Source organism: Carcharhinus amblyrhynchos, chromosome 35 (genome assembly GCF_965287045.1).
Source record: "Carcharhinus amblyrhynchos chromosome 35, sCarAmb.v2.hapA, whole genome shotgun sequence".
In the NCBI taxonomy this organism is placed as follows: Eukaryota; Metazoa; Chordata; class Chondrichthyes; order Carcharhiniformes; family Carcharhinidae; genus Carcharhinus; species Carcharhinus amblyrhynchos.
This window is the reverse complement of record NC_137358.1, coordinates 15,726,406-15,750,649: the sequence shown is the minus strand read 5'-3', so window position 1 is coordinate 15,750,649 and position 24,244 is coordinate 15,726,406. Positions and strand designations below refer to the sequence as shown.

The following is a 24,244-nucleotide window of genomic DNA, read 5'->3' as shown; positions in this document are numbered from 1 at the left end:
ATGGGCTGAATGGCCTCCTGCTGCACTGTAGGGATTCTGCTGATTCAGCCTGGACTAAGTCGAAGATAAAGGCAAAATACTGCGGATGCTGGAGTCCGAAACAAAAAGAGAAAATGCTGGAGAAACTCAGCAGGTCTGACAGCAGCTGTGGTGAGAATAGAACCAACTGTTTGTCTGTGGACTAAAACTGATCCTGGGAACTTGAAACAGTAAAACAAAAGTTTCATTAAAACGCATCATGCGATAAACACATCCTGCAATGGAATAACATCATGGAATAAGTCACCAGGACAAGCCTTAGAAGCAGACAGTCTAAGGTGGCTTAAATAGAATCCATAGAATCCTTACAGTGCAGAAGGAGGCCATTTCCATTGAGTCTGCACCAACCACAAGCGCACCCAGGCCCTATTCCCGAAACCCACATATTTACCCTGTTAATCTCTCCTAGTACTAGGATCAATTTAGCATGGCCTATCAACCTAAACTGCACATCTCTGGACTGTGGGAAGGAACTGGAGCATCCGCAGGAATCCCACACAGACACAGGGAGAACGTATAAATTCCACACAGACCTGATGGCTGAATTTAACCCAGGTCACTGGTGCTGCAAGGCAGCAGTGCTAACCACTGTGCCATTGTGTGTCTGGTTATAGTATTACGATTATAGGGTGGGAAAGCAGTTAAGACAGATGGCATAAGAAGAAAATCAGACTTGTTTGGCTTTTATGGGCTTCGATTTTTTAAAAAAATTCTTGCAACCTACATTTATATAAAATCTAAAAGAAAATGTGTCACACCATAAATTACATTCTCAAGACTTAACACTATTTGAAAGTAAAGCGTGAGGTTGTAGCAATTGAATAAATTATTTAAAACACCTAGCAAATGGGAATCTTGACACCAGCCAGCTGCACCCTCGGATTGAGAACCGCAGATTTGAGAGAATGGAATCGAGGGGCACAAATGAGGCAACAAAAGGCTAAAGCTCCTCTTCAGTAGCATCAATAGATCACTGAGGACAATAGGAGGGGTAGAAAAATGAATGACAGTAGAAGTAAACTACTGGATCATCTTCGTTAACAGTTTGTGAAAAGCAACCTGTCATGGTCAAAACAGCTGGAAGAAAAGTTGTGAAAATATCTTTTCCGGTGAACTTGCCGCACTGCGTTTTGTCAGAAGGAGGCTCTGAACTTCCCGCCGGTGCTTTCACTTGTTGTTTAAGGGCGTGACGGACAGTGTGATCCAGTCAGAGAGTCGAGAAGGCATTCGCTGCAGACTGGAGTGTTGCGTCGCACTGATCAGCTCGCTGCGATTGTCGTGCCACTGCCCAGTTTCATGATCACCTGCTGGCAGTCGCTGACGGACCGCTTGTCTCCCAGTTTCTCCAGCGTACGCGCAGCCTCGGCTAGCATCACTGCCCTCTGACCCGGAGAAGACAGAAATGAGAGGGGAAGGTGACGGCATGCCAGGAGTATGGCTGTCGCCCGCTCTCTCTGGCCTGGAAGAGCGTCCAATTCACCTGCAAATGAAGAAAGAAAAATATTTTTCAATCCTATTTCCACTTAGTTAAAGTTTATTTATTAGTCAGAAGTACAGCTTACATTAACGCCACAATGAAGTTACTATGAAAGTCCCCTGCTCTCCGGAGCCTTTTCCTGTCAATGCACCTAACCAGCACGTCTTTCAGACTGTGGAAGCACCCAGAGAAAACCCACGCACTCAGGGGGGAACATGCAAACTCCAGACAGACAGTGACCCAAGCTGGAAATCGAACCCAGATCCCTGTTGCTGTGAGGCAGCAGTGCCACTGTGCTGTCCCTATTGATCCATTTACTGACATTCCAAACACGTACAAATTGTTGTGCTGCAAATGGTATCTCAATTTTCTAAACCAAAAATGACCTTGAAATTTTGCTTTGCGAGTATTAGTAAGGTGCAAAACCATCCTGTGATTCTATTGTTTGCTGTTGTATCAAAGCTGTTTTGCTGCTTAAAATAAATCAATACCTTCATTACAACAAGGGTAAGCATTGAATTTCATAGAATACATATGAAGTCACTTGACAGTACAGGAAAGATAGAAAATCTGGTGAAATGGTGCGACAACAATAATCTCTTCCTGAATGTCAACAAAATGAAGGATAGTCATCAACTTCAGCAAGCGTAGTGCAGAACACGCCCCTGTTGTCTACAACAATGGGGATGAAGTAGAAATGGTCGAGAGCTTCAAGTTTTTAGATGTCCAGATCACCAACAACTTGTTTTGGTCCCTCCATTTGGACGCTATCGTTAAGAAAGTCCATCAAAACCTCTACTGTTTCAGAAGACTAAGGAAATTTGGCATGTCTGCTACAACACTCACTAACTTCTACAGATGCACCATAGAAAGCATTCTTTCTGGTTGTATCACAGCTTGGTATGGCTCCGGCTCTGCCCAAGACAGCAAGAAACTACAAAGGATCATGCAACAAAGCCCAGCCCATCACGCAAACCAACCTCCCATCCAGTGACTCTGTCTACACTTCATCTTCCTCGGCAAAGTGGCCAGCATACTTAAGGACCCCACGCACTCCCGACATTCTCTCTTCCACCTTCTTCCATTGGAAAAAATATATAAAAGTCTGAGGTCACCAACCAACTGACTCAAGAACAACTTCTTTCCTGCATTAAGTTGATTTTTCTCTACACCCTAGTTATGATTGTGACAGTACATTCTGCACTCTCTCATTTCCTTCTCTCTGAAGGGTATGCTTTGTCTATATAGCGTGCAAGAAATAATACTTCTCACTGTATACCAATACATGTGACAATGATAAATCAAATCAAATCACAGAATTTGAACATTGTTAAAAAGCGACACTTTGCTGAAGCTTTCTGTCTCGTACTCATCAGGACAAACACAAGAATGCCAAATTTCAAACAATCATAAACAGCTTGTACATAAGAAAAAGTTGCTGAAGAGTTGGCATGGCAACGCTGAATGGCCATGACGTTACCATGGGGAATGTAATGGGGAACTATAGGCTCCTCAAGCTCCTGGGCAGTTCGCAAAAAGGTGCAAGGCTTGAACATATTGCCCGGGGAGCTTTCTCCATGGCAACACCACAGCCAGAATCAAATTTCCAGACAGTTAGTGCCTGTTTCTCCTGGACAGTTATCCTTTGAAATTTGGCATTCTTGTGTTTGCAAAACTTTTGAGTGCATTCTTGAGTGTAAAACTTTGACAACATTTCTTTCTCTTCAACAGAATTCAAGAACGCATATGCTTAAAATTTTAAACAGCCACTGTTACGGGCAGCAGTACTAGGTTTGTGATTAGTTGGTTTTAAATTTTGATACTTTTTTCCCAGCTTAAGTTTCATCCTGTACTCAAAAAACTCTCTTGCTGGATAGAAGTCGAAAAGTTTTAGAACAATCAGAATTGCTAGATGGCTGAAAGGAAGCCAGAAGCTTCTGAAGTTACCTCAGGGAAGGTGTCAACTTTTGTCACCTGACACAGATCTCCCAACCAAACATGAAGTAGGGGCGAGAGAAAAAGACTTGCATCTATATAGCGCCTTTCATAATAACCAGAAGTCTCAAAGCACTTAAGAGGTGCTTTATAAATGCAGTTGCAGTTGTAATGGGGGAAATGTGCCAGCTTTTTGTAAACTCCTGTAAATAGTAATGTGATGATGACTAGCTACCCAGTTTTTGAAAGAATTACGGAAAGATGAATATTGACCAGGACACTGGAGATGAATCCCCTGTTCTCCTTCAAAAGTGAAGGTCTGGAATACATTGCCATCTGCAAGACATCATCTTCAACAGTGCAATGTTTACTTGTTACGGCACTGAAGTGTTAGGGGTGGCGTGGGACTGAACCCGCAATGCAATGATACAGAGGCAAGTGTGATAATTAACTGAACCAGATGCACTCTAAACAATAGTTGTGACAAAACTGTGTTTTGATTTGATTAATTATTGTCACATGTATTAGTATACAGTGAAAAGTATTGTTTCTTGTACTCCATACCGACAAAGCATACCATTCATAGAGAAGGAACAAGAGAGTGCAGAATGGAGTGTTACAGTCATAGCGAGGGTGTAGAGAAAAATCAACTTAATCTGAGGTAGGTCTATTCAAAAGTCTGGAGGCAGCAGGGAAGAAGCTGTTCTTAAGTCGGTTGGTACACGACCTCAGACTTTTGTATCTTTTTCCCCCAAGGAAGAAGTGGAAGAGAGAATGTCCGGGGTGTGTGAGATCCTGAATGATACTGGCTTCTTTGCCGAGGCAGGGAAAGTGTAGACGGAGTCAATGGATGGGAGGCTGGTTTGTGCGATGGATTGGGCTACATTCATGACCTTTTGTAGTTTCCTGGGTCTTGGGCAGAGCAGGAGCCATACCAAGCTGCAATACAACCAGAAAAGAAAGCGTGCCTTCTGTCCTGGTGTGTGGCACGGAGGAAAAAGAGTAAATTATTGAGGCCGTCAACAAACACGTATTTTAATAGGCAAAAATCCATTGCAGCTATCAGAGCTCCAGGTTGCTCATTATTAAATGCAGCTCACAAATTTGCTCCATAATAATGGTAGCACAGTGGTTAGCATTGCTGCCTCACAGTGCTAGAGGCCTGGGTTCGATTCCTGGCTCGGGTCACTGTCTGTGTGGAGTGTGCACGTTCTCCCCATTTCTGCATGGGTTTCCTCTGGGTACTTCCTCCTACAGTCTAAAAGACACACTGGTTAGGTGCACCCACGTGCTAAATTCTCCCTCAGTGTAGCCGAACAGGTGCCAAAATGCGGCGACTAGGGGATTTTCACAGTGACTTCATTGCAGTGTTAATGTTAAGCCCATTTGTGAGAATAATAAATAAACTTTAAATCTTTCTGGAGAAGTTATTTGTCTATTTACTGAGACCACCCAAGTCTGTTTCCTCCCAAGATCTTGCAAAACTCTCTTGATTTATCTCCTTTGATTAAAAAATTGCCAAGGCGACGCAATTATTTAAGGAGGATTGAGAAGTAAACCAGAAAATTGTATGAGAATTTATTGAAATATTTTATTAGACGATTAGTGGAATCCAGCAGGGATTTGTATTGTGCCTTAGCTTTTCACTACATTGTAGATGAAGGGACAAAGAACCATGTGTTCAAGTTTGCTGATAGCATCAATAGTGTAGGTGGGAACTGAAGGTTATAAAGGGTCATGGGAACTGAAGATTATAAAGGGCCAGCGCTAAATTAAGTCTATAAAATAATGAGGGTCACAGATAAGGTAGATAGTCAACATCTTTTTCCAAAGATAGGGGAGTCCAAAAGTAGAGGGCATAGGTTTAAGGTGAGAGGGGAGAGATACAAAAGAATACAGAAGGCAACTTTGTCACACAGAGGGTGGTGAGTGTCTGGAACAAGCTGCCAGAGACAGTAGTAGACGTGGGTACAATTTTGTCTTTTAAAAGCATTTAAACAATTACATGGGTAAGATGGGTATAAAGAGATATGGGCCAATCACGGCCATTTGGGACTCACTTAGTGGTAAATGGACAAGTTGAGTTGAAGGGCCTATTTCCATGCTGTAAACGAGGGGACAAAATTGTGGCAGATGGAGCTCAGTGTGAAGTGCAAGGTTCAACATAAGGAAGATTGATCAGAGTATTTTCGAATGGTGGGAAGCTGGAAACTCTGGGGGAGCCAAGAGATTTCGAGCTCCCAGTATAGAAATCATTAAGGCTGGCAATTTCTTTCATTGCACTTTCAAGCAGTGAGTTTGAAATGCATTTTAATTTCAAAGGTACAAACAACAAAGCCATTTTGGTTACCGCATTCAGTTCTGGGCACCTCACCAATAGGCCCTATCCTTGTAACCCCATGTATTTACCCTGCTAATCCCCTGACACTAAGGGGCAATTGAGTATGGCCAATGAACCTAACCTGGATGTCTTTTGGACTGTGGGAGGAAACCAGAGCACCCGGAAGAGCACACAGACACCAGGAAAATGTGCAGACTCCACACACAGACACTGAATTCTACTGCCCTGCCCTCCACGGAATGGGAGCAGGTGAGGGGCGGACAATGGAAATGTCCATTGACCTCGGGTGGGATTTTCCAGTCTCAGGTTGAGCGGGGGAATAACATCCCGGCCACAGTCATCCGAGGCTGCAATTGAACCCAGGTCCCCGGCACTGCGCAGAAGCAGTGCCCCCAGGTTACCTACTTTGGAATTCCCTCCCTAAACATCTCAACCTCTCATTCCTCCTCTCGGACGAGCCTCAAATTCAATCTCCTGGGCCAAGTTTTGGTCAGTTGTCCTGCTATCTCCTGACGAAGCCACCTTCTTTTCCAAGCTGGTTCTTTGCTGCAATAGCCCAAAACTAATCCTGACTCTGTGCTCTCTCCTCACTTTCCCTGTTTCACAAATCTGTTTAACTTTCTGTTCCAAAGGTGCAAGGGTCTCTGCTCATCCATTCACTGCTTTTCATCACCTATAATCAAATAAATTCAATTTCAACTGTCAGCTCTGACTCTCCAACAGAGCAAGATTAGCTTCTTCCTATCAAAACCTGTATTAATTTAAAAAGTTTAGTTTATTTATTAGTGTCACAAGTAGGCTTACATTAACACGGCAATGAAGTTACTGTGAAAATCCCCTAGTTGCCACATTGTGGTGTCTGTTCGGGTACACGGAGGGAGAATTTAGCACAGCCAATGCACCTACCATGCACCAAACGTTTTGAGTGTATCTGATTGGACAGGATGTGTAAATAGGTTACTTTTGTACAATGGATTCTGTTCCTCATCTGCACTATGGTCCAAATAGATATTGTACAGAAAAATAACCGGTTGACTGTCTTTTTCTTAAAGATCCAGCAAATACACAGTAAATGGAAATTGCCACAACTCACAGTAAAAAAATCTGATAGTACATTCCATTTACCCTGCTCAAACAATTCAACTTGACAGTAAGAGCTCAAATAAGTTTTCAACTTTATTTATTAGTGTCACAAGTCAGCTTATATTAACACTACAGTGAAGTTATTGTGAAAATCCCCTAGTCACCACACTCCGGCACCTGGTCAGGTACACTAAGGGTGAATTTAGCATGGTCAATCTACCCAAGCAGCATGTCTTCCGCACTGTGGGAGGAAACTGGAGCACCTGGAGGAAACCCACACAGACACGGGGAGAACGTGCAGACTCCGCATGGATAGTGACCCAAGCCGGGAATCAAACCTGCATCCCTGCTGCTGTGAGGCAGCAGTGCTAACTACTGTTCAACTGTGCCACTGCGCTGTCCATAATTTAAATCTTTCATCAAGATTATATATGAGTAACGGAAGGCAATACATTAAAATAGCTACACATTCTCTAGAGAACAAGAATACCTCTAAGGAGATATCAGGTGCAAGATGATGTCTAAAAATGCTCCTGTGAAGGTCTCCGGGACATTTTATGATATTAAGGTGTTGTACAAATACAGTCTGCTGTTGTAATTAAGTGGAACAGGTCGCTGGCAGAGGCAGTGTAACAAGAAACTTTAATGGATTTCAAGGCTGAATAAAGGGGATTCAGGGTTATTAGAAATGCACTAAGGGACTACTGTGGATCGGTGGATGAGACGGATCAAAGGTCCTTCTCTGCCTGAAAATGCCACTGTGTTACTTATACTGCAAATTACACAATGAATAGTCCTAATGCACTTTACAAGGAGGAATTAAACAGTGGAAGACTCAAAGGTAACTAAAGCATTGCTGAAAAGGCAAAATAAAAGACAGAACGCAACAGGCAGAAGTCTTAAAAGCATTGAAAAGCAAGGTAGTATATCTGTAATAATCCTACCTCGGGGGTGACCTACAGGAATCTGTGGCAATGGCATTGGCTATTGGTAGTAAATGTGCTCACCTTGTTGGACTGGGTGTGAGGTTCGTCTCCTCAGACTGTGCTCCAGAAGCTGGTGGGTTCGAGTTGGGCTTGCACCTGCCATCAATCGTACGGTCGCTTCATGCAGAAACATCTTTAAAAAAATCATAGTAGGTGTGTGAAGCACAATGACAAAACTATTAAACACACAATCATTGTATAATCTGACAGACGGAATGTTACACCCGACATTTGTTCAGTCATCTCCTGGCCCAGCAATACCTTGATTTTAAAATTACTCCATGGACTCGGCCCTCCCTAGCTCTAATCTCCTTCGACCCAAAAACCTTCAAGATAACGGAAATCTAATAATCCAGAGGCGCAGGCCTCTGGAGGGGCAGGGAGGTGTGTGTGTGCGTGTGTCACAGATCAGATCCCCACATGGAAGCTGCTAATAAAAATCTGAAATTGAAAGTCAGACTCAATAATGGTGGCTACGAAACTATCATCAATCATTGTAAAAGCCCATCTGGTTGACTAATGTCCTTTAAGGAAAGAAATCTGCCACCTTTACCTGGGGTGGCACAGTGGTTAGCAGTGCTGCTTCTCAATGCCAGAGACTCAGGTTTGATTCCTGGCTTGGGTCACTGTCTATGGCAAGTCTGCATGTTCTCCGTGTGTCTGTGTGGGTTTCCTCCGGGTGCTCTGGTTCCCTCCCACAGTCCGAAAGACGTGCTGCTTAGGTGCGCTGGCTGTACTAAATTCTCCTTCAGTGTACCCGAATAGGCGCTGGAGTGTGGCGACTAGGGGATTTTCACAGTAACTTCACTGCAGTATTAATGTAAGCCTACTTGTGACACTAATAAATTATCTAACTTTAAACTGATCTGGTTTATATGCGACTCCAGAACCACAGCTTAACTGTATCTTACTGGCCCTCTACAGTGGCCTTGCAATGATGTAGAGATGCCGGCGTTGGACTGGGGTAAACACAGTAAGAAGTCTCACAACGCAGATTAGAGTCCAACCAGTTTATTTGCTAGTAATCTCACAAGCTTTCGGAAACGGTGTCCCTTCGTCAGGTGTGTGGAAGGTTCTGATCAGAGAAGGGCATATAAAGTCACACACAATTTACAGAATACTGATTAGAATGCAAGTTTTTACAGCTAATCTACTATTCAAGTCTTAACGATGCAGACAATGTGAGTGGTGATAGCATTAGCATAGGTTAAAGAGATATGTATTGTCTCCAGACAGGACAGTAAGAGAGATTTTACAAGCCCAGGCAAGTCATGAGGGTTACAGATAGTGCAACATGAATCCAAAATTCCAGTTGAGGCCGTGCTCACATGTGCGAAACTTGGCTATCAGTCTGTGCTCAGCGACTCTGCGCTGTGGCCTAGCAAGTCACTCAGTTCAAGGGCAATTATGGATGGACAACTAAAGTACTGGTGTTACCAACTACACCCACATCGCATGAAATAATCTTTAAAGAACTCTTTGTTCCTCCAGTTTTGGCCTGTTTCGCGCCCCAATTTTCATCACTCCATCATTGACAGCACTGCCAGAGGCAATAAACTCTCTCTGCATACTGCTGTGTCCCGCTACCTCTCTCTCCTCCTGTAAGGCACTCTATCAAACCTACCACTGAGATTAGTATGGCCAGATATTGTAAAATCTCCTAACGTGGCTTCAAGTCCAATCTTGCTGGATGACATTCTTTTGAAGTTACCTTTGGACATTTTGCAACATTTAAAGGCGCTACATAAATGTAATTCCTTTCTGAATTACAGTTACATTGAGAAACCATAAAAATCTACAGCACCAAAGAAGATGTGGCAATCTTCTTCTCCAAGCTGCTTCTTTGCTATAACAATCCAGCTGAATGTTCTCTCCACTCTGAAGGGGGCAGGCTGGCATAGCGGTTAGCACTGCTGCCTCACAGCACCAGAGACCTGGGTTCAATTCTGAACTCGGGTGACTGTCTGTGTGGAGTTTGCATGTTTTCCCTGTGTCTGCGTGGGTTTCTTCTAGGTACTTTGGTTTCCTCCCACAGTCTGAAAGATGTGTGGGTTAGGTGGATTGGCTGTGCTAACTTGCCCCTTAGTGTCAGGGGGATTAGCAGGGTAAATATTACAGGGATAGGGCCTGGGTGGGTGGGATTGTTGTCGGTGCAGGCTCAAAGGGTCAAATGGCCTCCTTCTGCACTGGAGGAATTCTATGATCTGTCAGAATCCAGGTCTGAAGTGACATTATCACAATCCCAAATCGAAACACGTGGTAAAAAAGTACTTTTAAAAACAGGGTGTTTTGTCCTCTGTTGATTTAACGTACACCCTTTCCTTGGGCTCTGACCCAAATTTTTAATTCCTCCCTGGCCACCGGGGAGGTGCCAGAGGACTGGAGAACAGCTAATGTGGTCCCATTATTTAAGAAAGGTTGTAGAGACAAGCCAGGGAACTACAGACCTACAGTGAATCTCGTGTCTCTGGTTGAGAAAATACTGGAAAAGATTCTGAAGGAGGGAATCTATCTCCAGATTCCAAATCAGGCAAGGTTTGATCAGGGATAGTCAGCATGGCTTTGTCAGAGGGAAGTCACGCTGATCAAATTTGATCTTGTAACCAAGTGTGAGGATGACGATAGTGCGGTTGATGTAGTTTACATGGATTTCAGCAAAGCCTTTGACAAAGTCCCACATGGGGGACTTACTAAGAAGGCTTCTGCACATGGGATACAGGGTGATCAGACAAGGCGGATTCCTAATTGGCTTAGTGGTAGGAGGCAGAGGGTGGTGACAGACAGGTGCTTTAGTGACTGGAGGCCAGTGACCAGTGGCGTACCACAGGGATCCAGGCTGGGCCCCCTATTGTTCGTCATTCATATAAATGACATCAATGACTATGTGGGGGGTAGGATCAGTAAGTTTGCCGATGACACAAAGATTGGCTGGGTGGTTAACAGTGAGGTAGAGTGTTTTGCGTTACAGGAAGATATAGATGCGATGGTCAAATGGGCGGATAAGTGGCAGATGGAAATTAATCCCAAAAAGTGTGAGGCACTTTGGAAGGAGTAATTTGACAAGGAAGTATACAATGAAAGGTCTGACACTGGGAAGTTCTGAAGAACAAAGGGACCTTGGCGTTTTTGTCCCTAGATCTCTAAAGGCGGAAAGACAGATAAATAGGGTGGTGGAAAAGAAATATGGCACATTCGCCTTTATTAATCAAGGTATAGATTACAAAACAGAGGACATGATGTATTTGTGCGGAATTTTGGTGCGGCCACAGCTGGACTACAGTGTGAAATTCTGGTCATCACATTATAGGAAGGATGTGAACGGACTGGAGGGGGTGCAGAGGAGATTCACCGGTGTGTTGCTTGGAATGGAACATTTCAGTTATGAAGGGAGGCTTGGGTTGTTTTCTCTGGAGCAGAGAAGACAGAGGGATAACCTTTATCGAGGTGTTCAAGATTACGAGGGGAATGGACAGGGTGGATAGGGAGCAGCTGCTCCCCTTAGTTGAAGGGTTAGTGATAAGGGGACACAAGTTAAAAGAGAGGGGTAGGAGGTTTGGGGGGATTTGAGGAGAAAACCTTTTACTCACAGGGTGGTGAGGGTCTGGAATGTGCTGCCTGGGAAGGTGGTGGAGGCAGGATGCCTCACATCCTTTAGAAATACCCGGCACACCATAAGATTCAGGGCTATGGGCCAAATGCTGGCAAGTGGGATTAGGTGGGCAGGCCAGGGCATTTCATGCATCAATGGGCTGAAGGGTCTCTTCTGCACTGTAGTAATCTGTGACCTGTGCACACTCCGCACAGACAGTGATCCAGGGCTGGATTTGAACCCGGGTCCCTGGCGCTGAGGCGGCACAGAGAAGGTTCACCAGGCTGATACCGGAGATGAGGGGCTTAGCTTATGAGGAGAGATTGGGCTGTACTTGTTGGAGTTTAGAAGGCTGAGGGGGGGGGGGATCTTATAGAGACTTACAAGATAACGAAGGGGCTAGATAGGGTAGAGGTAGAGAGATTCTTTCTACTTAGAAAGGAAACCAGAACTAGAGGGCACAGCCTCAAAATAAGGGGGGGTGCAGTTTAGAACAGAGTTGAGGAGGAAGTTCTTCTCTGAGAGTGGTGAATCTCTGGAATTCTCTGCCCATTGAAGTGGCAGAGGCTACCTTGTTGAATATGTTTAAGTCACAGGTAGACAGATTTCTGATCGATAAGGGAATTAAGGGTTATGGGGAGCAGGCGGGTAAGTGGAACTGACCCACTTCAGATCAGCCATGATCTTATTGAATGGCGGTGCAGGCTCCAAGGGCTAGATGGCCTACTCCTGCTCCTATTTCTTATGTTCTAACATGCATGCCATCTAACCCAACACCCAAAATTTTAATAGGAGCAAAGTTGACTCTCCAGTTGAAGCCTATCACCTGCCTACAGTTAATTTACAATTGACGTTTCTGACAGTGCAGCACTCCCTCAGTACTGCACTGGAATGTCAACCTGGATTGTATGCTAAAGAGTCTGGATACAATAGATATAAAATAGAGAACGATAATTGTGGTTTAAGTGATTAATTGGAGTGAAAAGCTATACTGCTGCAGTGATGTTTTGAGGCTGTGCAGTTTTTTGGATAGGATATGCCTGTTCTGGTGCAGAGACATATGGTGAAGATTATTTGGCACAACTTAAAAAAAAGCATGACAATTCCTCTCCAGGGCCAGCAGATCTCCTCTGCCTAACTAACAATGATTGTACTTTCAATGTATTTGTGCTCCGAGACCCAATGACTCAGGAGTTCCCAATTTGTCGGTCGTGACTCTCAGCAGGGTTGCGGACTCCAATGCAGCAGTGGGTGGCACAGTGGTTAGCAGTGCTGCCTCACAGCGCCAGGGATTCGAGTTCAGTTCTGGACTTGGGTCACTGTGCGGAGCCTGCATGTTCTACCCAAGTCTACGTGGATTTCCTCCAGGTGCTCCAGTTTCTTCCCACACTCCAAAAGACGTGCGGATTAGATTGATTGGCCACGCTAAATTGACTCTAGTGTCAGGGGGTTAGCAAGGCAAATATGTGAGGTTAGGGGAATAGGGCCTGGGTGGGATTGTGGTTGGTACAGAATCGATGGGCCAAATGGCCCCCTTCTGCACTAAAGGGATCCTATGATTCTATGAATGGTGACAATTGAGTGGAGACTCAGATTCGACAGCTCTGGGATTGGGCCCTTTTAAATAAGATCAATTTTGTTTACCTGTGGGCGCAACTTAAACCAATGAGCTCTGAGGCCCAGTCACTGTGGAGCACGCAAAATGGTAGTTGTTTTTTTGTTAATTTATCTCTGCTGTTTGAATCCAAACCCTGTTCAACAGCTCTTCCCCTGCACCCTCTAGTTTTAATCTTGCAGTTGCAACGTGTAAAGCATTAAAATGGGGTCACAGCAGAAAAAGGTTTGAATGAAACGAGAGGACGAGTGGCGGCATGGAGGAGGCAGACGGCTGGTGGGACACGAATTTGCTGTCGGCCCCACGGATAAAGTTTAAGTCTGGCCAAGGAGACAGCCCTGGTAAATCAGATAGAATTCCCAACAGGAGCGGAAAGTAATAATAAAACTCCGGCCTCAGGTGCGGGGGTAATCGCCAGTTTATGAAAAGAGAGTGAGAGAAATGGCTGCCAGCTGCTCACGCCTGCTCACTTCCAGTCAGGCACAGTGCCACTCTGTGGGGTCAACGGTTGCACAAATTGAGACAGACAAGTGGGTATGATACATGGTTACACGAGGACCAGGATTGAGGGTTCAATGTTCAAGGGGAGGCGATGGCCTAGTGGTATTATCGCTAGACTATCAATCCAGAAACTCAGCTAATGTTCTGGGGACCCGGGTTCGAATCCCACACTGCAGATGGTGGAATTCAAATTTAATAATAAAGATATCTGGAATTAAGAAACTACTGATGACCATGAAACCATTGTCGATTGTCGGAAAAACCCATCAGGCTCACTAATGTCCTTTGGGGAAGGAAATCTGCCTCCTTACTCAATATAGCCTACATGTGACTCCACACTGACAGCAATGTGGTTGACTCTCAACTGCCCTGGGGCAACTAGGGACAGGCAATAAACGCTGGTTAGCTAGCAACGCCCATGTCCCACTGATGAATAAAAAAACTCAGTTTTCCAGAAGGATAGACAGGATAGAGCAGGAGGGGGGATTGGAGTTGCTTTATTGATTAAAGGTGATACCAAAGCTGTATTAAGAAATGATGTTAGCACTAAGGGCCAACATGTTAAATCAATCTGGGTGGAACTAAGAAACGAAGGATGTGCTGGTGCGGACCTGATGGGCCAAAGGACCATGATTCTATGAAAAGCACTGCAATAAGTGTTTGAGAATTACCACTGTTGCCTGAAAAACACATTCTGGCTCACAATAAACTAGCTCCATTAGTGTAAGAGGTACGTGAGCCATTTGGACTCTAGTCTACTGTAAGGTTTTATTAGAAAAAATATCAGGCGCAGTGTGCCAATGATCTTCTATATTGGAAAATGTTACTTGGTAAATTAACCTCAACGTGGATGAATGTGCGCGTGGCTTTGTTTGCTTACCTTACGATGTGCTGGCTTAAATGTCTGGCCAAGCTTCCGGAGGCTGCTCAGGTCTCGTTGGAATCCTTTCAGTTCTAGACTTGAAGCTTGATAGGTCTCACCCACGGCGTGGCTGGAGTTAGCCTGCTTCTGCCACAGGGTTGTCCGAATTGAAAGCAAAATGTCGCAGATCAACAGCTGTACAGCCTGCCAAGGAGAGAAACAGAATGTTATCCCCAGACAGGACAAGGGGTGAGAAGCAAGTTCTCCCCCACCACCCCACCCCGCCATACTTATTAGAAAGCTTGTTCGCTTTTTAAGTAATTGTACCAGCTTACAAAAATTGGACTGGGTGCAAAAAAAACTTTTACAACAAGACTAGTGCATCAATATATTTACCTGATGCTCAAACTAAAGGGCATATGGTGACACAGTGGTTAGTGCCAGAGAACCGGGTTCGATTCCTGGTTTGGGTCACTGTCTGTGTGGAGTTTGCACATTCTCCCCGTGTCCACGTGGGTTTCTTCCAGGTGCTGTGGCTTCCTCCCACACTCCAAAGATGTATGAATTAGGTGGATTGGCCATGCTAAATTGCCCCTTAGTGTGAGGGGACTAGCTAGGGTAAATGCAAGGGATTATGGGGATGAGGCCTGAGTGGGATTGTTGTCAGTGCAGAATGGCCTTCTTCTATGATTCTATGAAATTGTACTTTCATTCATATGAAAAGGGGTGGGGGAAGTAATGAGAAATTACCTTTATGTCCAAAAGGTGGAACTTGTATTTTTATCTACTTTCTTACTGATTTTACAGTTTTGCGCAAGTTGCAGCTTTTGGTTATAAATTTTACTGATACTTTGATTCAACGCTACTCTTGCAGGATAAGGACATTTGCATTCAAGTTTAAATGCACACATCTATGTCTAAACCAGTGCACAGCTAATAAATTAATTTTCCAAGTGTGAATCCTGCTGGATTTGTGTACACCTTCTGGTACTTTTATTCCAGCCAAAAAACCCAATTCAAATCAACTCTGAACATGGTCTCCATGTGAGAGACAAGCCAGATCCAAGCTGACAAGACAAGACCTTGCATCCCATCTTGGGGCTCAATCAAACTGAGATCCGAGTTGACAGGATGAGATATTGCACTCCCTCCCGAGCTTGATCACAGGATATCATTTAAAGTGTGCAAATGGTGCACAACTCGGTACACAGTGAGGAGGGTAGTGGTGAATATCTGCAGGACGTAGACAGACTGGTGAAATGGACAGATACAGTGCAGACAAAATTTACAGAGAGTACAACATGGTGGAATAAATGAAGGGAAGCGATATCAAATGGGGTGCAAGAACAGAGAAATACAAATCTGTGTAGGCAGCAAGACAAGTTGATTTACAAAGAAGAACATACAGGATCCCTGGTCTTATAAAGTGCAGAAGCAAAGAAGTTATGCACAACCTTTATAGTAAGAAGTCTCACAACACCAGATTAAAGTCCAACAGGTTTATTTGGAATCACGAGTTTTTGGAGCGCTGCTCCTTCATCAGGTGAGTGAAGGAACGGTGCTCCAAAAGTTTGTGATTCCAAATAAACTTTAACCTGGTGTTGAGATTTCTTACTGTGCCCACCCCAGTCCAATGCCGGCCTCTCCATATCACGACAACCTTTATAAATCACCAGTTCAGCTTGAGTAATGTATTGAGAATGCTGGGCGTCACACTACAGGAAGGATACCAAGGCCTTGGAAAGGTTTCAGAAGAGGCTGACTAAACATATCAAGGATGTGACAAGGTTAGAGATGCTGGGATTATTCTTCTCACAGCACTGAACGATAAGGGGAGAAATAACAGATGTGTTCAAAATTATAAATGGTTCAAATAGATGGAACAGGGAGAAACAGTCAGCTGGTAAGAGAGAACGCAGAGATAAGGTAATTGGCAAAAAAGAGTTTTTTTAAATGTAAATGTGGAATATTGTTCAGGAATATACTGGCAGGGGCAAATTCAGTGGTAACATTCAAAAGATACACTGTGGGTCATTATGCGCAGTGGCACAGATTATATTTCTCTCCCCCTAGTGTTGAAATATGAATGTCCTATTATTAGGTTAGTGCTGCTGTAACAGCTGCTTCAACAAACACGGGTTATAAAGAATCCTTGAAAATTGCTGGGATTTCCAAACACAGTAGAATTCACTATTGAAACGTATAACTTGATAGTGTTTAATTTTACCCAGCTAGGGCAGATTTAATTGAAGTTTTTAGAGGCAGAGAGGTGGAAGAGGATAACTGTACAGTTTTATGGCATCTTCTGTAAATTAGTAATTGCCAGGGTCCAACATTCCACGGCAAGGGAAGCTTTTTTGATACAGGACCACTAAAAATATCAACAGAGGATAATGAGGGCATTAGGGTGGCACGGTGCCACAGTGGTTTACACTGCTGTCTCACTGCACCAGAGACCTGGGTTCGATTCCCAACTTGGGTCATTGTCTGTGCGGAGTCTGCATGTTCTCCCCATGTCTGCGCGGGTTTCCTCCAGGTACTCCAGTTTCTTCCCACAGTCTGGAAGACGTGCTGGTTAGCTGCACTGGCTGTGCTAAATTCTCCCTCAGTGTACCTGAAGAGGCACCGGGATCTTGCAACTAAGGGACTTTCAAGGTAACTTCATTGCAGTATTGATGTTAGCCTAGTTGTGACACTAATAAATAAACTTAAAAACTAGAACAGTAATATTTTGATTGGGAGGCAAATAACAGCCCATTAGAAAACTTTCTAGAACACTGACTCCTTACTGTGAAGTTCTACATTCCTTTTCTTCAGGAAAACTCTTCCATTGCTTTTTGAAACCTCTTGCCTAAAACAAAAGTTGCCAAAACTTACTAATTTTCTTTGATACCCTTCGTTCAATGGGTGGCACGATGCACAGTGGTTAACACCGTTGTCTCACAGCACCCGGGTTCAATTCCTGGATCGGGTCACTGTCTGTGTGGAGTCTGCACATTCTTCCTGTGTGTGCGTGGGTTTCCTCTGGGTGCTCCGGTTTCCTCCCACAGTCTGAAAGATGTGCTGGTTAGGGTACATTGGTCGTGCTAAATTCTCCCTCAGTGTACCCAAACAGGCGCTGGAGTGTGGCAACTAGAGGATTTTCACAATAACTTCATTGTAGTGTTAACGTAAGCCTGCTTAGAATCTACAGTGCAGAAGGAGGGCATTAGGCCCATTGAGTCTGCACCGGCCACTGTCCCCACGAGTCCCGATCCCAGTAACCTCTATATTTACCCTCCTGGTTCCCCTGACACTAAGGGTCAATTTAACATGGCCAATCAACTTAACCTGCACATCTTTGGAGGAAACCGAGCACCTGGAGGTAGCCCACATGGGGAGAACATGCAGATTCTACACAGACAGCGATCCTTGTTACTTGTGACTAATAAGCAAATAAACTAAAATAATAAACCTAAAAATAACCAAACAAAGCACTGAGGTTCATTTCTGTAGCGAAGCAATTGGAAAGCTAAGAAATTTCTTTTGTAATGAACCTTGGAGTAACTCTACACAGTGAAGGGATGAGCTTATAGAGGATTATGAAGATGCTTCATGTGTAGATGTAGGGAAGATACTTCCACTTGTGACTAAAAATATTGGCCATAAATACATGATAGTCAATAATAAATCTAACACTAAATTCAGGGGAAACCTTATCACTCAGGGAGTGGTTAGATAGTGAAACTTGCTGCCACAAAAGATGGCTGAGGCAAATAGCATTTTGGGGAAAGTTGAGGGAGAAAAGAATAGGAGTCACAGAAAGGGTTAGAAGAGGAGGAGTGGGGAGGAGCTCGTGTGTAACACTAACTTTGGCAATGGCCAATTTGGTTAAATGGCCTGGATCTGTGCTGTGGACTCAATGGAACTTTCACAAACATGTTAGGAGTTTGGAGATTATCAAGAAGTGCCCAGAAGCGCTGCGCTAAAGATCATTTATTTTGGGCCTTTGGTTGAAGGGACCTCACTGGCCGCAAACTCAGTGACTGTGAAACATGTCGATGCGCAGGGTGCACCTTTGTATTGCACTGCAGACACATTGCATAACATCGCTGGCACATGCAATGCAACTACAATGCACCACAGAGGCCACCATCTTTGTCCTCTCTGACAGACCTGAGCACACTTCTTCCCTGACCCTGCATATACCCCCAACTTTCCCTCCCAAAAGCAGCAGAATCACTGGGTTATGGAGCTGCATGTGCGGCAATGCAAACCTGTGCTTCAGCACACAAACATCACCCTGAAGTGGGGTTAAGCAACACCGTCCGTACCTTATGCAGGTTGGTCTCCTGGTGTGGGCTGGTAACAGTCAGGGTGTTCCACAGATGTCCACTGGCCCTTTCACAGTGCAGAAATGTTGTTTGATGAGCATCACGTTTCCCCAAAAGGCTTGCTTGCATAGCCTTATAAATGTGAAGAACTGCCTTTGGCAGCGGGCTTCTAGAAGGAGACACAAAGAGGAAACAAGTTAGCTAATAGCATAAAAATTGTGCACTCTGAGAGCGTTGGAGCATAGAATCCCTACTGTGCCATTCGGCCCATCGAGTCTGCACCGACCACAATACCACTTAGGTCCTACTCCCATAACCCCACACATTTACCCTTCAAATTCCCCCGACTCAAGAGTCAATTTGCCATGGCCAATCAACCTAGCCCACACATTTGGACTGCGGGAGGAAACCGGAGCATCCGGAGGAAACCCAGGTAGACACAGGGAGAACGTGCAAACTCCAAATTGTAGAATGACCTGAGGCCGGAATTGAGCCTGGGTCTCTGGTGCTGTAAGGCAGCAGAGCTAACCATTATGCTACCGTGCCACGCTAGTGATCAATTGGTGTTTTTTATTGGAACTGTACTGTAGGCTACAAAATGACACAATCACCAATTAAAGATCCCCATGATTTCTCCAACTGGTTTCCCTCTGTGCCAATGTTTCTGCCTCTTATTTCACAAAACTGGTATTCAGGAAACAAGTCATCCCTCCTGTGGCAAGGGTAAGCATGCTAATATGCCCATGCATATTCCCTGGTGGGAAGGTCTTATGAGGAAAGGCTGAGGGACTTGAGGTTATTTTCATTAGAGAGAAGAAGGTTACGAGGTGACCTAATTGTGGCATACAAGATGATCAGAGGGTTAGATAGGGTGGGACAGTGAGAGCCTTTTTCCTCAGACGGTGATGGCTAACACGAGGGGACATAGCTTTAAAATTAAGGGGTGGTAATTATAGGACAGATGTCAGAGGTAGGTTCTTTACTCAGAGGGTAGTAAGGGCGTGGAATGCCCTGCCTGCAGCAGTTATGGACTCGCCAACTTTAAGGGCATTCAAATGGTCTGTGGATAGGCATATGGATAACATTGGAATAGTTTAGGTTAGAGGGTCATTAGATTGTTGCGCCGACCAGTGGAACCATCGAGGACCGAAGGGCCTGTACTGCGCTGTAACGTTCTACGCACCACCTCAAACCTCTCACGCCAAGATTTATCTTAGATGTTTAGGCAGCGACTTTATAATAACAAGGATACAAAATTATGCTGATTTAGCCCTGGTACCAGGGCTAAGGAGCTTAAACTATGAGGGCAGGTTGCATAAACTAAAGCTATAGAATCCCGACAGTGCAGAGAGAATAGAGTCTGCACCAACTCTCCGATAGAACGTCTTACCTACTCTCACCCTTAGCCCGTACCCATGTGCATTTACCACGGTTAATCCATCTAACCTTGGACACTAAGGGAAATTTAGCATGGCCAATCCACCTAACCGTCACGTTTTTGGAGTGTGGGAGGAAACCCATGCAGACATGGGGAGAATGGGCAGACTCCACACAGACAGTGACCCAAGCCAGGAATCATACATACCTGGGTCCCTGGTGCTGTGAGGCAGCAGTGATAACTACTGTAGCACCGTGCCACCCTTAGATATTTACATAAGTTAACGGGTTGACAGAGGGAAACTATTTCCTCTGGTGGCAGAGTCCAGAACAAGGGTCAAAACTTTAAAAATTAGCACTAGGCTGTTTTGCAGTAAGGTCAGTAAGCAATTCTTCACACGAGTGGTGGAAATCTGGAACTCTCTCCCCCAGCAACCTGTTGATGCTGGGACCAATTAGAAATTTTAAACCTGATATCGATCGATTATTATTAGGCAAAAGTATTAAGAGTTAGGAAAACAAAGAAGGGTAGATTCAAATTTCTACAGTGCAGAAAGAACAGAATCTGCACCTATAGAGCGTGTTACCCACCCTCTCCTTCGCCCTTTCCCTGTAATCATGTACGTTTATCATGGTTAATTCTTCTAACCTATACATAGCCCACCAATGCCTCTACTTTCTCAAAGACTAAGGGCATTTGGCCTGTCAGCTATGACTCTCACCAACTAGCACAGATGCACCACAAAAAGCAATATTTCGGGTATCACAGCTTGGTATGGCTCCTGCTTTGCCCAAGAGTACAAGAAACTACAAATGGTCCATGAATGTAGCCCAATCCATCACGCAAACCAGCCTCCCATGTAGACTCTGCCTAAACTTCCGCTGCCTCAGCAAAGCAGCCAGCATAATTAAGGACCCCACGCACCTTCTCTCTTCCACCTTCTTCCATCAGGGAAAAGATATAAAAGTTTGAGGTCACGTACTAACCAACTCTAGAACAGCTTGTTCCCTGCTGCCATCAGACTTTTGAATGGACCTATGTTGCATTAAGTTGATCTTTCTCTACACCCTAGCTATGGCTGTAACATTACATTCTCTCATTCCCTTCTCTACGAACAGTATGCTTTGTCTGTAGTAGCGTGCACCAAACAATACTTTTCACAGTATAGTAATACGTGACAATAACAAATCAAATCAAAAATCAGCCTTGATCTAAGTGAACGGTGGAACAGGCTTGAGGGGCTGAACGGCCTCTTCCCATGTATAAGAAACTGACAGCTCTTTTGGCGAAGCATTTCCCTTTAAAGTGAAACCTCTGAGTAAACACAATTATGTAGGATCTCCAAAACAGTTTGCCGCTGCCTAAAAGCATCGCCCTCCAGCCGGATACGATTCGTGAAGGCGAAAGGCAGCAACTTACTCAGACATTTGCAGGGACTTGGGGATTCGTTCCACTTTAGGAGACAATTCTTTAGCCTTTGAATCATCACCCTGAAGCCAGTGCACAGCAAACGTAACAACTGATGTCCACCACTTACTGATGGGATCCGAACCTGCACATGGAGGGGAGGGGAGGATGGAAATTGAAACAAGTTCCAAAAGTTAGCTGCTTCTAGAATTTAACAGCTGAGTTATTAATTCATGAGAAACGTATATAGCCTGTGGAGGGAGTGAACTTAATAGCTAGAATGGTCATCTCCAACGCCACTCATAGAATCTCAGGGCAGAATTTTCCCATCTCGCCCGCTGTGGGAATCGTAGCAGGCAGGACATGGCCCATGCAAAGCTCGGTTGACTTTGGATGGGATTTTCCAGCCTTGGGGCGAGCATGGCCGGAAAATCCCACCCATAGAATTCCTACAGTGCAGAAGAAGGCCATTCGACCCACTGGGTTTGCACTGACTCTCCAACATAGCATTCCATGCCCCAACCTATCCCCAGAACCCCACTCATTTACCCCCCAATCCCCCTAACCTACACATGTCTGGACATTAAGGAGCAATTAAGGCCAAGCCACCTAACCTGCACATCTATGGATTGTTGGAGGAAACCCATGCAGACACGAGGAAAATGTGCAAACTTCACACAGTCAGTCACCCGAGGCTGGAATCCAGCCCAGGCCCTGAGGCAGCAGTGCTAACCACTGTGCCACCATGTTGTTTCACGGACCACTGTCTTTTATGTGTAAAAAAAATTACACTTCAGCTCACGTAAAATGATTGAAGTTGAGATATCTCAAAGTCCGATTATTCACAAGATATATTCTCACCTGAGGTTGTTCTTAGGCTGGCATCAGTGGCAAATGCCTGTGTCAAACTCCTGGCTGTGTCCGCACAAGTGTTAAGTAACTGCAGGTACTCAAAGGCACTAGAGAACTCCCTGCAATAGATGAGGCAGTTTGGTTTATATATCAGAATTATTAAATCAGGAAAGTAATGATCACGCTAACACATTTTATTCAGATTCTGTTTTAAAGTTTACTCAACAACAGCTTACAATTATTCAAAGAAACAAGAAATGCTGCAAATACTTAAAGATCAGACAGCATTGTTTCAGGCGTGCAGTCTGTGTCCAAAGGAACACTGATGCACAAGATATAGCAGCAGCAGTAGATCAAATAGCCCAACGAGTCTTCCCTCCCATTCAATACGGTCATGGATGATTTGGGCTTCAACTCCATTTTCTGATCCGCTTCCCAAATCCCTTGATTCCCAGAGAGACCAAAAGCATTCTTTCTGGTTGTATCACAGCTTGTGTGGCTCTTGCTCTGCCCAAGACCACAAGAAACTACAGAAGGTCATGAATGTAGCCCAATCCATCACGCAAAGCAGCCTCCCATCCACTGACACTGTCTACACTTCCCACTGCCTTGGCAAAGCAGCCAGCATAATTAAAGACACCAGCACTGGACATTCTCTCTTCCACTTTCTTCCGTCGGGGAAAAGATACTAGAGTCAGAGGTCACATACCAACTAACTCAAGAACTGCTTCTTTCCGCCCGCCATCAAACTGTTGAATGGACTTCCTCGAATTAAGTTGATCTTTCTCTACACCCTAGCTATGACTTATCTACATTCTGCACTCTATCCTTTCCTTCTCTATGAACGGTATGCTTTGTCTGTATAGTGCGCAAGAAACAATACTTTTCATTGTATGTTAATACATGTGACAATAATAAATCAAATCTAAAACCCTGTTCATCCCAGACTATTTTAAATGAAGCCAACGATGGAGCATCCACAACCCTGTAGAGATTACAAAAGATTCACAACCCTTTGAGTGAAGAAGTCTGTTCGCAACTCAGTCCTAAATAATCAGCCCCTTATCCTGAGACTGTGCTTCCATGTTTTAGATTCCCTAACCAGCAGAAACACCTCTGTGTTTACCCTGTAAAGTTCCTTCAGAATCCTTAAATTTCAATTAGATCACTGCTCATTTTTCTAAACTCCCAGGTTATCAGCTTCTCATCATAGGACAACCTTCTCAATCCAGGGGACACTCCAGTGAACCTTTGCTGCACTGCCTCCAATTATCTATATCCTTGCTTACATTTGGAGACCAAAACTGCACACAGTATTCCAGCTTCTTCCCTTCTGCCATCAGACTTTTGAATGGACTTACCTTATATCAAGTTGATCTTTCTCTACACCCTAGCTATGCCTGTAACAATTCATTCTGCACCCTCGCCTTTCCTTCTCCCATATGCACTCGATGTACTGTATGCTTTGTCTGTATAGCATGCAAGAAACAATGTTTTTAACTGTATACCAATACATGCGACAATAATGAATCAAAGCAAAGTTGTGGTCTCATGAAAATATAATTATAACAAGACTAATTTATTCCTGTACTCCAACTCAGCTGCAATAAAGACCAACATGCCATTTGCCTTCATAATTGAATGCTGCACCTACATGCTAACTTTGTGATCTCATGAAAATGCAATTATAACAAGATTGCTTTATTCCTGTCCTCCAATTCACTTGCAATGAAGGCCAAAATGTCATTTGTCTTCCTAATTGCATGCTGCATCTACATGCTAACTTTCAGAGCTCCTTTTACAAGTACAGTCATGTCTCTCTCTGAATATCTTAAAATAATCAACTTTCCTATTTTTGCAACTAAA

At 44.3% G+C, this 24,244-nt stretch overlaps 1 protein-coding gene across 2 annotated transcripts in view; it reads right to left on the bottom strand.

Moving 5' to 3' along the window:
• Positions 1-745: 745 nt before the first annotated feature.
• srebf2 (sterol regulatory element binding transcription factor 2) overlaps positions 746-24,244 on the bottom strand; it is a 62,172-nt gene continuing 38,673 nt past the window's right edge. For both annotated transcript variants that reach the window (XM_080217685.1, XM_080217686.1), the window contains exons 14-19: positions 22,388-22,497; positions 21,539-21,671; positions 18,742-18,910; positions 14,447-14,632; positions 7,883-7,994; positions 746-1,519 (exon numbers count right to left, since the gene is read on the bottom strand). In XM_080217685.1, the coding sequence (XP_080073811.1) occupies positions 1,299-1,519; positions 7,883-7,994; positions 14,447-14,632; positions 18,742-18,910; positions 21,539-21,671; positions 22,388-22,497 (931 nt within the window). In that variant the 3' untranslated portion in view covers positions 746-1,298. The remainder of the gene's footprint in view (positions 1,520-7,882; positions 7,995-14,446; positions 14,633-18,741; positions 18,911-21,538; positions 21,672-22,387; positions 22,498-24,244) is intronic.